General features: G+C 45.1%; 1 protein-coding gene across 1 annotated transcript in view; it reads right to left on the reverse strand.

Moving 5' to 3' along the window:
• LOC100978077 (guanylate cyclase 2G-like) overlaps positions 1–15669 on the reverse strand; it is a 48409-nt gene that overhangs the window by 11364 nt on the left and 21376 nt on the right. Inside the window, 3 exon segments of the mRNA XM_057298783.1 lie at positions 4815–4970; positions 7608–7776; positions 15451–15522. Of these exon segments, the coding sequence (XP_057154766.1) occupies positions 4815–4970; positions 7608–7776; positions 15451–15522 (397 nt within the window).

Raw genomic sequence — 15669 nt, forward strand, 5'->3', positions numbered from 1 at the left:
GAAACTTTCTAAGACTTAAGGCAAAAGGAACTATTCATAATCATCGTACTCTAGTTGGTAAAACTGTTTCTCATGGGGATGCAGATTAACAAGTCTAAAATCACTGCACACACACACAGGGATCGAACAAAGTACATGGATGGTGGATGGTGGGAGCCAGTATCTCAATGTTGGAATTTACAGAAAAGTAATGGGGAAGACTGCAATGAACTGTGATGGCGATGAGTTAGATTTGGAGACGTCAATGGGAACTCATGTTTAGTTTAATGTAGATGCAGATATATGTGTATGGGTGCATGTGTAGTTATAGAGATATGTATACATACGGGTTAGTATGCACATGCATTTCCCTACTCTGTCCACTGAGAGGGCCCATAAGCAACAACACTCCGGTAGCAATGAGCGTATCTAGTGTCAGCTCTAACTTTCTAATACCTTTCTCCAACAAAAGCAGCCAGGGCTTGTTGGAGAGAACTGGTTGCTTCTAGCACTGGCGCAGGGATATGCAAAATGAGACTTTCTTGTCTTACCAGAAAGTAAGGAAATACACAGAAACAAGACAAAACACCACAGCGATGGCTACATGTCAAAGAGACACAGAAGCCACCTGAAACTGAATGGCCAAAACTGGAACAATTTAAGCCACAAAATAAATAAAGTGATTCAGTTATAACTCAAAGTATGAAATAAATATCCATGAGTCCATACTGACCTAAGTACTTGAAGAAATAAACGAATGGGCACAGTACACAAATCTCCCACGGAGAAGAATTCCAAGTATTCCCTCCTCAAAGAGGTGGAACCTAACTTCCCACCCTTTTTTTACTTTTTCCCTCTCCTTTTTTTTTTTGTTTGAGACAGGGTCTCTGTTGCCCAGGCTGGAGTGCAGTGGCAGGATCTTTACTCCGCCTCCCAGGCTCAAGCAATCCTCGCACCTCAGCTTCCAGAGTAGCTGGGACGCTACCATGTCCAGGTAATTTTTGTATTTTTGTAAAGACTGGATCTCCCCGTGTGCCCAGGTTGGTCTCAAACTCCTGGGCTCAAGCGATTCGCCCTCCTCAGCCTCCTACAATGTGGGGATTACAGGCGTGAGCCACCGCGCCCAGCCTAACTCTTCACTCATAAGTGTGGGTTTCACATAGAGATTTCTCTCCCTAGACTAAGTATGGAAGGGAGAAATCAGAGTAACTTTATGGTGGAGAAATTGACAAACACTTCCCCAGCCAAGTGATCAAGGTCAACATCAACAGCAATAATCAATGAAAAGGACAATTTACTTGTGCAGTCATCCTTCAAAATACATATACGCAAAACCATGAGAAAAGAAAAACAAATCAGACAAATTCCACATGAAAGAACTTCTACAAAGTATCTGACCAGTACTCCTCAAAAGTGTCAAGGTCATTGAAAATAAAGTCTGAGAAATTTTCCCAGAGAAGCTTAAGGAGACATGACAACCAAATATAATGTGGTGCCCTGGATGGGGTTCAGAGACAGAAAAAGGACATTAGGTAAGAACTAGGAAATCTGAGTAATATATGACTGTTAGTTTAATATAATAAAAAAATACAGGTTACAAAACTGTGCATAAAATGTCATCTTGTTTAAGTGTACATGTTTAATGCCTAAAAGTATTCTGAAAGTATGTGCATTAAAAAGCACTCTAGGAGGCGCGGTGGCTCACGCCTGTAATCCCAGCACTTTAGGAGCCCAAGGTGGGCGGATCACTTGAGGTCAAGAGTTCGAGACCAGCCTGGCCAACATGGTGAAACCCTCTCTCTACTAAAAATACAAAAATTAGCCAGGCATGGTGGTGGATGCCTGTAGTCCCAGCTACTCAGGAGGCCAAGGCAGAATTGCTTGAACCCGGGAGGTAGAGGCTGCAGTGAGCCGAGATCACGCCATCACACTCCAGCCTGAGCGACAGAGAGAGATTCCATCTCAAAAAAAAAAAAAAGTACTCTGGAAAATTGTGTTTTACTTCCCAAATGAAGTACAATTTGAGACATGAGACAGCAATGGCTTCAAAAGCAGTGACTGAATTACTATGGCATCTTCTGCTTTCTGTGTTTAGCTCTAAGAAATGCATGAAAGAATCAGAAAAATGACATAGGACTTCGAGAGCAAATTCAGACCCATGGGTCTGCACTTCAGAGCATGTGTGTGAATTACCTAGTAACTTCTAACCAGCTGTTTCCATCCTATAATCTTTAACCGTCTACTAGACATGTTAGCACTGTTGCTCATTTGCTTTGGCAACGTGCATCAGAATCGCTGGGGAGCTTGCTGAAACACAGATTTCTGGACCAATTCCTCCACAGTTTCCAATGAAGCAGGTCAGGAGTGGGGCCTGAAAATGTGCATTTCTGACACGTTTCCAGCTGATGCTGATGCTGCTGGTCCAAGGACCACAAGGACCAAGGCCAGCACTTCTCAAGCTGTGGCTTTATTAGCATCACCTGGGAGGGTGACAGAAATGCACATTCTCAGGCCTCACCCCAGACCTACTGAGTCAGAAACCCCAAGAGTGGAACCCAACAATGTTGTGTTTTAACTGCCTCCCAGTGATTCTGATGCCCACCACAGTTTGAGAACCATGGGTCCTGTGTGCCCAGAGAATCAATAGCTACTCAGTTCCCAGTACAAGCTTTGTTTATAGGCAAGTGTCAGAAGTTAATTGAAGAACTGTTTGCCCATAAATTAGGTATACACTGTATTCTTCCTGGTTGCAGTCCTGTGGATACATACTCCCATGTAGCCAGCTCTCAGTTAATTTTGTGAGCTCAACAACGAAGGGGAAATACATTGATTTTCCACAGTATCTTCCCTTACAGATCCCAACTGGCAAAACCTAGGCGGTGAAGGGGCTGAGGGACTGTGGGTGGGCTCCTGCCTGGGCTCAGTCTGGAAATATTTGTGTGTGTGCTTGATGCCAAAGTCAGATGCGCTTGGATTTTGAGTTACCCTTTTTGGATTAATCTCACCTCTGCTTTATTTAGCCAGAAATTAGAAACTGGAATCTGGTCTAAAAGCAATTGCATATCCTCACAGTGGGCTTCTGACTCAAAAAGCCTCCAGGTAACAGATAGTGATCTAAAGCTGAGGCTTGAGACAGACCACTGAGGATAGGCTAGAAATGGTAGGCAAAGCAAGAAAAAAAAATCAAGAGAGAAAGTGGGCTGAGTTTACTTATAAACTCACACTTATGTGTGTACACACACGCACACTGGTATCCTCTCTCCAAGCAGCCTGAGCTGCTACATATTACAATCACCCCGGGAGCTTTGAAACCCTGACACTGAGGCAGCACCCCGAACCAATGATATCAGAATCTCAGGCTGAGATCCAGGCATCAGCCATTAAGAGACAACCCAGCAAAAAAAAAAAAAAAAAAAAAAAAGCCCGAAAATATCCTTTGTAAGTGGACAACTGAACAGCATTTATCATGGATTTTGAATATAGTTAAAATATATTTATCTCCTCAATTTCATGGCTGGAAATCTAGCCTGAAACAACATTCACCATGTGTGCAAAGATATAGAGCTGCTCATTGCAGCAATTTCCAAAATGTGTATCAAGGTACCACTTATGGCATATTCTCACAGTGAAAAATTTTGTAGCCCTTAAGAAAGAATGGGGCAAATTTGTACATAGGAATATGAGGCGAGAGGTGTCCAGGCAGAGGGAACAGTACACACAAAGGGTTTGGGGTAGAAATGTGTCTAGAGTGATAGAAACATTTCTACAACTCCAAAGTAAACCCCTTGCTCATTAAGCAGTTTCTCCCTGTTCTCCCGACCCCCAACCCCTGGTAACCACCACCAACCTGCATTCTGTCTCTATGGATTTGTCTATGTTGGAGACGCATGAAGGTGGCCAATGTGACTGAAAGGAATGAGCCATAAGAGATGACAGTAGGAAGGTGCAGTGGGCTGAATCGTGGTTCCTAAAGGGAAATGTCCAAATCCTAATCCCCAGAATCTACAAATGTTTCCTTATTTGGGAAAGGGGATATAAACCAAATATGCAAACAGAATTAAGTTTAGGATCTCAGGATGAGGAGGTCATCTTGCATTATAGGGGTGGGCCCCAAATCCAATGACAAATGTCCTCATAAGTGGCACAGCCAGGATAAGTACACAGAGAAGGAGGTAATGTGAAGACGGAGACAGAGGTTGAGGCCATGTGGCCACAAACCCAGGAATGCTGGGGCAGCCACCAGCAGCTGGAAGAGGCAGAGAATGGAACCTTCCCTAGAGCTTCTAGAGGGAGCAGAGCCTTGACAACGCCTTGACTTTAGACATCTGGCCTCTAGAACTGCCAGGGAATAAGCATCGGTGTTTCAAGCCACCAAGCTTGTGGTCACTGTTATGGCCCCCTAGGAAACTAATCCAGAAGGCCGCAGAGCTTACACGGTTTCGAGGCCTTCGGTGGTCTCGTAGGCCATGAGGAGGACTTAGTTTTCACTCCCCAGATGGGAAGCCAGGGGAGGCTTCTGATAGAGAAGTGACATAATCTGCCTCATTTTCTAATAGGATCCCTCTGGCTGCTGTAACAAAACAAGTTATATAATTTGGGGTCCCTTGATTTTTTTGGTAACCAAAATGCAATTCATTTTCTAATTTAAAAAAAGAATATGAATTTTTATTTTTCTTTAATTTTTTTCTGAGACTGCTTGCTGGGAAAGAGCATGAATTTTTCGATAAAAAATAATGGAATAAATTGTATATTAATAAAACAATTAATTTAAAAAACCAGCATTTCAAAGCTAGCCCACACGACCAAAACCTCCCAAGCAGGCTGTCCCGCTTTACCATCCGGTGCCTCGTGGAGGTCATCAAAGGGCCCGTGGTCCCAATGGTAGATCAGCTCCCTCATCAGAATGGCGAAGCTGTAAACATCTCCTTGCGGGGTACCCGACCAGGGCATCTCCGGGAACCGCAGCAGCTCTGGGGCAGTCCAGTAGAGCTCTGCAAAAGAATGGGATGTCCGCATGGAGAGGGTACTGCCAGGCAAAACAGGAAAAGCCACCTCTTCATCCTTTGGGGCACAGGAGAAAGGAAGGCATCCAGCCCTGAGCCATCAGCCCCAATGTTGTCTGATTTGAAGAGCAAACAGGGGTCCATGTGTGTGAATATAGAGAAAATTAGCAGGAAGGATGTGCGCTAACATGTTAACGGTGGTTTACTCAAGACTAAAATTACAGCTGGTTTTCATGTTCAAGTTCCTTCTCTGTATTGCCTTTATTTTTAAAAACAATTGTGGTACGATTCATAGAACATAAAATTAACCATTTTAGGCCAGGCGTAGTTCACGCCTGTAATCCCAGCACTTTGGGAGGCCGAGGTGGGAGGATAAATTGAGGTCAGGGGTTCCAGACCAGCCTGGCCAACACGGTGAAACTCCTCTATTAAAAATACAAAAATTGCTGGGCATGGTGGCTCGGGTCTATAATCCCAGTACTTTGGGTGGCCAAGGCAGGTAGATCACCTGAGGTCAGGAGTTCAAGCCCAGCCTGACCAACATGGAGGAACCCCATCTCTCCCAAAAATACAAAATTAGCCGGGTGTGGTGGTGCATACCTGTAATCCCAGCACCTGGGGAGGTTGAGGCAGGAGAATCGCTTGAACCCAGGAGGCGGAGGTTGTGGTGAGCCAAGATCGTGCCATTGCACTCTAGCCTGGGCAACAAGAGCGAAACTCTGTCTCAAATAAATAAATAAATAATAAAAATAAATAAAAATACAAAAATTAGCCGGGCATGGTGGAACACATCTGTAATCCCAGCTACTCGGGGGGCTGAGGCAGAAGAATCACTAGAACCCAGCAAGCAGAGGTTGCAGTGAGTCGAGGTTGCACTACTGCCCTCCACCCCGAGCAACAGATCCAGATTCTATCTCAAAAAAAAAAAAAAATTAACCATTTTAAATGAACAATTCAGTGGCATTTAGCACATTCACGATGTTGTGCAACCACCACCTCTATCTAGCTCCGAAACATTTCCATCACTCCAAAGTCAACTCCTTACTCATGAAGCAGTTTCTCCCTGTTATCCTGACCCCCAACCCCTGGTAACCACCACCAACCTGCATTCTGTCTCTATAGATTTATTGGTCTCTTCTAGATATTTTACACACCTCCTTTTTTGCAGTGAAGTCCATAGGCTTATGTCATTATAGGTAATAGTCAATAAAACAAAAGATATACATTAGGGGATGCAGAAGGGGAACTAGGACAGCTGCTAGCAGGTCTTGGCCAGGCACGGTGGCTCACGCCTATAATCCCAGCACTTTGGGAGGCTGAGGAAAGCAAATCACTTGAGATCGGGAATTCAAGACTGGCCTGGCCAACATGACAAAACCCCGTCTCTATTAAAATTACAGAAATTAGTCAGGCGTGGTGGTGCATGCCTGTGATCCCCAGCTACATCGGGAGGCTGAGGCATGAGAATTGCTTGAACCCAGGAGGTGGAGGTTGCAATGAGCCAAGATTATGCCACTGCACTCTAGCCTGGGCAACAGAGTGAGACTCTGTCTCAAGATTAATTAATTAATAATAAAAACAAAATTTCTCCCCATCCCCTTTTTTTTTTTTTTTTTGACGGGGTCTCTAAAGGCTGGAATGCAGTGGCGGAATCACAGTTCACTGCAGCCTTGACCTCCCAGGCTCAAGTGATCCTCCTACCTCAGCCTCATGTCACCACACCAGCTAATTTTTCTTTTTTAAGTATAGATGGTGGGGCAGGAGCGTCTCACTATGTTGTCCAGGCTGGTCTCAAACTCCCGGACTGAAGCAATCCTCCTACCTTAGCCTCCAAAGTGCTGGGATTTCAGGCATAAGCCACCATTCCCATCCCCCTTGTCCTTCTGTAAGACATCATCCTATCATATGATATAGAAACCTCCCAAATTGACACAAAAAGGCTGCTGGTGACATGCTGCTCCAGCAAAAAGGGGATCAGGGCTGAGAACACTGGTCTCAGGAGAGCCCAGGATACATGTAGAGGTATGAATCCAAGGCATTCAATTAACTGGACAGGTAGGAAGAGTCATGGAACCCCACTTGGCACATAGGGAAGGGAAAAGTGGACTTGAGGCAGTGGTTTTGTCTTCAGATGCACAGCAGAATTACTTGGGAGCATTTAAAAAACAATTCAGATGCCAAGACCCCATCTTCAGATATTCTGATTCAGTTGATAGTTGGTTGGGGGTAGAGGGACCAGGACCTAGAAGAGAGAGAACTACGGAACCCAATTATCTCTAAAATATCTGGCGGATCTTATGTTCTAAGCTGAGAACATAGGATGAATGTGGGAAGGAACAAAGAGAACTAAAGAGAGGGGCAATAGTTGCTCCAGATGGCCCAGCTGAGCTAGGACGAGAACCAGTCTCCAAACCCAGACATCACCCCACGAACTCATGCCACCTGCAGAGACTTTTTTTTTTTCTCGTTCTCCTCAGTTGAACGGAACAGCCACATATCATCAGCTCCAGAGGAAGGCCCACCTGTGGATACCTGTACAGATGAGCATCAGGAAGCAAAGATGGAGCCTGGAACCTCTGACCATGCTGCCAATAGCTAGTGGGTGTAAGATCAACCAAAGGTTACCTGAGTGGTTGGTCACTGTCTCATCATATGTTCTGTATTTTCAGCCATGCTTGAGTTCCCACAGCCCGAATCACGACAGCTTCAACTGCAGCCGACCATCCATCAGGCAGTTGGAAGGTTTCAGGTTGCCGTGGGAGCCCAGGGGGCTCCTGTGGAGGAACAGCATGCCCTGCAAGGGTGAAAATGAGCAAATGAGGCAGACCAGGTGCTGATAACACTGCTGGAAGGAACCAAGGCAGAGAGACAGATGGACAGAAACACAGACAGAGGGGCCTGGGGCAGGGGATGCGCCCATCTCTGTGTTCATTTGTTCAGGAGCCACCAGCATAGCCCCTTGTCCCTGGAGTCAACTGGGGCTGGGACACCCAAAATGGAGAAAACTATTTCCAGCTCCTTAGTGTGAAGCCAAGAAGGCCAGGCCAGCTTAAAATAAATACATCCTAGTGATCAGGCTAGGATGAGTAAATTTGGAGTGTTAAATCGCTCCCAAGAAGTCAGGACCAGAGCTGGGATATAAACCCAGGTGGGATTGGGTTAGAAGCCCAGCTTCTTCTAAACCACTAGATTTTCGTCTTTCCTGTGCCCTGGGTGATGGGAGATAAAAAGGGGGAGGAGGGAAGAGGGAGGAAGGAGGGTCAAAGCACATACTCCCCCTGCACAATGACACAACCCCAATGTGTAATTACACAATGACACAATCTAACTGAGAAGGGGCAGTGAAGTCATGTGTGGGAGGGGCTATGAGGAGGTCCCAGGGAGGAATGGGGTGGGGGGAACATCCTGAACAGAGAAGTGAACCCAAGGACAGGGTCTTGGGCCTCTTGGGCACCAGTGATATAAGAGTTAGAAAGAGGCTGGGCACGATGACTCACGCCTGGAATCTCAGCAGTTTGGGAGGCCGAGGTGGGTGGATCACAACGTCAGGAGTTCAAGACCAGCCTGACCAATATGGTGAAACCCCCTCTACTAAAAATACAAAAATTAGCCAGGCATGGTGTCTGCGCCTGTAATCCTAGCTACTTGGGAGGCCAAGGCAGGAGAATCACTTGAACTCGGGAGGCAGAGTTTGCAGTGAGCCAAGATTGTGCCACTGCACTCCAGCCTGGGCGACAAAGCGAGACTCCGTCTCAAAAAACAAAAAACAAAAAACAAAACAGTTAATAAAGAAATTATTTAGACACTTAGTGAGTGTATGGGAGTCCTCGGTAAGGTCTTCCTTTAAATGGAAAGCAGCCCGTCAGGCCTCTGAGCCAAAGCTCAGCCATTGTAACCCCTGTGACCTGCACATGTATGTCCAGATGGCCTGCAGGAGCCAAGAAGTCTGGAGTAGCTGGAACACCACAAAGAAGTGAAACAGCCAGTTCCTGCCTTAACTAATTAACCCACCTTATGACATTCTACCATTATGACTTGTTCCTACCCTGCCCCAACTGATCAATCTACCCTGTGACATTCTTCTTCTGGACAATGAGTCTTATGATCTCCCCACCATACACCTTGTGACCCCCTCCCCTGCTAACAATAGATAACTACCTCTAACTGTAACTTTCCACTGCCTACCCCAGTTCTATAAAGCTACCCCTCTCCTACCTCCCTTCACTGACTCTCTTTTTGGACTCAGCCCACTTGCATCCAAGTGAATAAACAGCCTTGTTGCTCACACAAAGCCTGTTTAGGTGGTCTTCTATACGGACACGTGTGACAGCCCCCAAATCATTTTCTTTTCTAACAAAGAGCAGCCTGTAAAATCAAGCTGCAGACATAGAAAGGCAGGCTAGAAGCTTGCATGGGTGAATGCCTGCAGTTGTGCTAATAGGAAAGGGGCTACCTAGGGACTAGACATGTTCAGATAGGGGCTCCATCGTCCCTTTTCTTTGTAAACCACGCGTACGGTAAGGAGTAGGCAACATGGCGCCAGGCAGGCAAAGATTTCATTTGCATAATAGAAGATTAAGGTGGGGAAGCCAGCTTCATCGCTGGCTATGTAAACGTCACACCTGGTCCAACCAATCTTTGGGCCCTATGTAAATCAGACACTGCCTCCTCAAGCCAGTCTATAAAATCTGGTGCACTTCGCTGTGGGCCCCCTCTCTCTCATAAGAGAGGGAGCTATTCTCCTTTCTCTTTCTTTTGCTTATTAAAACTGTGCTCCTAAACCCATTTCTTGGGTGTCTGAGTACTCAATTTCCTTGGCGTGATACCATGAACCTCGGGTATTTACCCCAGACAACAAACAGCTTCACCAGCACAGGGGTGCATCTCTTCCTCCAGCAGTGCTGACAGGCCAAGTCACTATCCCACCTGAGCCAGAGCCCTGAGGCCAATATTGCATTAGAAATATGGGATAAGGGCCAGGTACGGTGGCTCACGCCTGTAATCCCAGCACTCTGGGAGGCCGAGGTGGGCGGATCAAGAGGTCAGGAGTTCAAGACCAGCCTGACCAACATGGTGAAACCCTGTCTCTACTAAAAATACAAAAATTAGCCTGGCATGGTGGCACGCGCCTGTAATCCCAGCTACTCAGGAGGCTGAGGCAGGAGAATCGCTTGAACCCAGGAGGTGGAGGTTGCAGTGAGCTGAGATCATGCCATTGCACTCCAGCCTGGGCGACAGAGTGAGACTCTGTCTCAAAAAAAAAAAAATGGGATAGGGGCTGGGCGGCTCATGCCTATAATCCCAGCATTCTGGGAGGCTGAGGCAGGTGGATCACTCAAGGTCAGGAGTTCAAGACCAGCCTGCCCAACATGGTGAAACCCCATCTCCACTAAAAATATAAAAATTTGCTGGACGTGGTGGTGGGTGCCTGTAATTCCAGGTACTCCGGAGGCTGAGGCATGAGAATCAGAATCACTTGAACCCAGAAGGCAGAGGTTGCAGTGAGCCTAGATCCCGACACTGCACTCCAGCCTGGGCAATAAAGTGAGGCTCCATCTCAAAAAATAAATAACAACAACAACAAAGAAATATGAGATAATACCGAAAACATCCAGAAGAATGGATACATGCCCCCACCCCTGCCCCAATCACTCTCCAACCCCTACCCCATGTTCCTTTATCAAAATGCCTTATTTGTTTTTAGATGGTAACATTGAATCACATTTTGAAACTGCCGCCCACTCAACTGGACCGGGAGGGGCCTGGCTGGGGCTGCCTCAGGGACTTCCCCAGGGAGGCTCCAATAGGCTAAGGTCCAAGCTTGAAATCAGGTGAGACCTGTGTCTGATCCAGAGTTCTCTGATTCCAGCAGGAGACCTCTCCACTCAACAGGACTGTCCCTGATACACACAAGGTTTTTTTCTGCTTTCCTCCTGCCTTTGCTAGTGCCACGCCTACCCCAAGTATGAGATATTTTACAGTCAACGATTTTATATTCTAGGATTTTAACAGAGCTCCTTCCATTAGGGTGAAAATGACAAGCTGAGGGGCGCTTGGAATTCTGGGTGTGCATTCCTCTCCAAGAGATGGCATGCATGTCTTTATTTTCTATCTTGATGGAAATGTATGATTTTTATGTATATTATCAGAGAGCAAATAGAGCTATGAAAGGATTTATTATTTACATGCCAGATTTTATGCACTTTTGGCAGCTCTGAGACAGGAATAACACAGGGTGGCTGCAGGAGAACAGAAAATTCCAGGCAGTTACACATGACTAGCAAAAAGGAATTGAAATAGCTGCATAAGCCATTATTTTCAGGGCTGATAAGACCCTGAAAAGAACAGGGTGTGGGCCAAGCCAGCTAAGACCAACTGGATCCAACATGGTGCTGGATTTGACCCAAGTTTCACCTGGGACCTTATTATAAGCTCATTAACATACTAGGTCACACACCCACCAGTGCCACAACAGTCCCAGGAACAGCCATATTTAATGTAAAAATGGGTAACATCACAGTTCCCAGAAATCTCCACCTTTTTCCAGGAATCCTCATGAATGTTCTACCCCTTGGTTAAAGAAACTCATGAAGGTAGAAGCCCCAAATTCCATTGCGTGACTCTCTCAAGTCTGCCCGCACTCCCCTTTCCTGAGTGTGTACTCTTCACTTTGCAGTAAATCTCCATACTTTCACTACTTTCTGATTTATCCTTGAATTCCTTCTCACAGTGGTGTTAAGAGCTTGCACACTGGCTGGGGTCAAGGTCCCACCAGCGTTTGGGGACCTCCCCTAGCCCACCAGTATCAGTTCAATCATCTGTCTGTTAGCTACATTTCTTGCCCTACTGGAAATTCCTGGGTGGCAGACAGCACTCCTACCTCTGGGCCCTATATCTGTACTCTCTGGTACTTAGCAGGAAGGAAGCATCGCATGGAAGAGCAAACACAGCCTTTGGAGACAGACTGGCTACAAATCCCAATCTGCGTCTTACCAGCTGGGCAGATGACTTCACCTCACTAAGCCTCACTTTTTCCCTCTTGGAAATGGAGATCATGTTACTCCAATATTACTACTATTGGAGTTAAAAATGAATTAATAATGGAGTTAATTGTTAATTATTGAGATCACTGTCCAATAAAAACATAATACAAGCCACATGTGTATTTTTACATTTTTAGCAGCCATGTTATAAACCAAACAGGTGAAATGTATTTTATAATGTTTTATTCAACCCAATGTATTGAAAAATCTTATTTCAGCAAGTAATCAACATAAATATATTAGCAAGATATTTTATATTTTTTTTTTTTTGCTAAGTCTACAAAATTCAGTATAAACTTTATAGCACATCTCAAATTGAACTAGCTACAATTGCAGTGCTCATTATCCACATGTGGCTGGTGGCTATCATATTTGGACAGTGCAGACTTGCCCCATAGGAGTGTTGGCGAAATTAAAACAAGAATATGTACTTCTTTTAGTACCAGTAACAGAATTATCTATGATCGTGATAATACTATTGCTACTACTAACAATCAACATTTACTGGACGCCTGTTACAGGGAAGGCATGGCACTAAGCATTTTGCATACATTAGTCCTCACACAACCCTATGAGTCAGGTACTGATGTTATCTTTACACACAGGAAAACTGAGGCCCAGGGTTGTTAAGGTCACCTGGCCAGTAAGTGGCAGTCAGGGTTCAAACTTCAACGACAACTTCTTTGCTGAATTGTCCTTCATCCTCTTAATCCATCAAGACTTCTCTTATTTAGACATGAAGGCCTATTTGTAACTCAAGAAGAGTATTATACTCTCCAAACTCCTTCCCAGGCTTGCCCAACTGGGTTGAACTTTTTGGGGACAGGACAATGAGGCTCATTCGTCTGTGCCTCCTACGCCCAGAATCGGGTCTGATCCAAATTAGGCGCTTGATCAATATATGTTTGTTGCCTTGAAATGTCTATGGCATCTCAGAGTCTCTCTGATACCTGATATAGAGGAGGTGCTGATCAAATAGACACAGAGAGACTTGTTTCCAAAGTACAATCGCCCCCACGGAGCTTGGCCCAATGCCCAGACCCATGGCAAGGCTCTAAGAATACAGTACATTTTCTGTTACTCGCAGTCCCCTTTCAAAGAACATTGGCAGAGTAATTAACCTCAAAGGGCTACCTGTGCCTTGATCTAGCCTATTGTGTCATCAGTAGTGGCCCTACATGATCCCAGAATGTGCACACTCCATCTCAGGAGGTAATGATCCTTCCAAAGCAAAATGCCAAGCTGTCCTCTGTTTTCCTGGCACAGAGTAGAGGGTAGACTCAGTGAGCTAGAGTAGGTGATGACCACCAGGGAGCTCTTCCCCTTCAAAGTGCCATGCCCACCCGCCATAGCGTTTTTCCAGAGAAACCTTTGGGTTAATGCTTCTTGAAATCTGATGCCTACACTAAAAAGGTCAAATCTGTTAGTCATTCATGGCTTGGTGAGAACTTACTTACTAGCTTACTCTTCACTTCCAATATAAATGATGTTGGCTGTTTTGATGGGGGCAGGAGGCAGATAATTGGAGTCCAGAATACTTCTTTGTGCTCGGTGGGAAGAGAAGGAATAAGTGGGTGAAGGGAAGGAGAGAAGATCCCAGGGTAGGAAAAGATGCCAATGTCGCATCCTCCCAGTTTACAACCACTGCCACTTAAAGAATTTTATATGTACATCTCCAGACTATTTTTTCCCTAGCTTTTAAGCCATCCAAAGCTGGAAACAAGTCCTTTCTTCCTACAAAAGTGACCAGAGTAGGATAGACTCTTAACAGATGCTCAATAAAATTTTAATGAAATAATAACAGTGGTGGTCCAGGGTTGCCCATGAAGACCCAATCACAGAGACGCTTCTGTCTATTGACCTTGCTTTATAACAATCTGCTGGCTTCCTGCTAAAGCCTAGGAAATCAAAGTCTCACAGAGATATAGGACTCAGCTCCCTAGAAACAAAAAGCAATAAAATCCTTGTTGAAGGAAAGCCCTTAGACTTCAATTGGGCCAGCCTCATTCATTCTACCTACGTGGAGGTCAAGGTCTAGAGAGGGGAAGTGGCCTGGCAAAATCACTCAATAAGTCAGTGGCCCATTAATCCAGGAGGGCACAGCTTGTGTTTCATCCTTTTTGCCCTCTCAACACCCAGATGAGTCTTCCCCACAGGAGTCTGTTGGTTGATTGATGGTTGGACTAATGACTAGCAGTGGACCACCACCCTTCACCGTGCTGCCCATGACTGAGAGGTTTCCTCACCGGACTGACTCCCAGGTCACTGGCTTTGTCGCTTCTGGTGGTAAAAGTATAGGCAGCAAGCTTAAGAAAGAACAGCTGGATTTAGCGCAGGTGGGAGACAGCAGCCTCAGGATGCTGGTCCACACTGACATGGCTCGCCCTACAGCGAATCTCCTCCCTCTCCTGCCCTCTCCATCCCTCATCACCAGCTTATACCTAAGGCATGGCCCTTCAAGACAGTGTCACCTTGGGCTTTGGATCCAGCTGCCACTTCTCAGCATTTCCACTGCCTTCCTGGCAACAGGCAGGAATTGGTCTCTCTCCAACTCCCTCTGAATTACACGCCCCCCAAGCCCCTAATTGGCTTCTAGTTGTGAGACTGACTTCTCCCTGTGGTAAAACACAAAAGCAAGCTCTAGTGCTTCCTACTGAGAGGCAGTATGGTACAGTGGTTAAGGGTATAGGACTTGAAAATGCCTGGGTTTGAATCCTAACTCTAGTATTTCACAGCCATGAGACTTCAGGAAGGTCATAGGAACTTTCTGTGCTTTGTGTTTTTTTAATCTGTAAAATAAAAGTAACAATAGATCTACCTTATATTCTTGTGAGAATTCAATAAATTAATATATACAAAGTACTGGAAAGTGCCTGGCCCAAAGTAGGCACTCTATATATTTTAGTGTTACTATTATTCCCTTCTTTGCAGCCACCATAGTCCCCTGTGCCAAAGCAAAGATTCTACCTCCTCAGATCAGCATCTCTGGCCCACCTCTTAGGTCAGCAGCTATGTGGTTAATGTGGCATCCCCATTTCCTAGGGAAAGAAATCAGGGGCTGAAGAGCAGGGAAGAATATCAGGAATCACTTCCCCCAGTCCAATTTACAACCTAGTGATGAGATACCCTTTGAGATAGAAAGTTCTACCCTACAATGTAAATACTCTGCTCTTTTCTGATTGGGTAAACTTAGCATCCATTCCAACTTTAGCATAAAATACTTTCCTCTCTATATATTTATCTGTAATCAAGGAAGAAGAAAAGAAAAAATCAGATAGAAGTGATAGATTTTAGAGCTGGAATCACTCTGAAGAGGAGATCTGAAGAGGTCCAACATTTTCAAGAAAAATTACAGTTTAATTCAAGACACAACAACTCAAAAACACTATCATATTCATTCTTTGGTAAGTTTGTGTTATACTTACATTGACTATGTCGTATGCAAATGAGAGTTTGAATATCCAATCCATTTCATGATCCGAGTTTCTCAAAACATCCTGAAAAACACAGTAATTCAAAAGATTCCTAGTGACTCAACCTGAAGCACAGTGAGCTTTAACGATTGAACAGATTTGACTCTAATATAGCTTATATTTTTGGCCAGAACTAACGCAATGTGGGGCAGAAAACATTAAATCTAATAA

The sequence above is a fragment of the Pan paniscus genome, chromosome 8, assembly GCF_029289425.2.
Source record: "Pan paniscus chromosome 8, NHGRI_mPanPan1-v2.0_pri, whole genome shotgun sequence".
Taxonomy (NCBI): domain Eukaryota; kingdom Metazoa; phylum Chordata; class Mammalia; order Primates; family Hominidae; genus Pan; species Pan paniscus.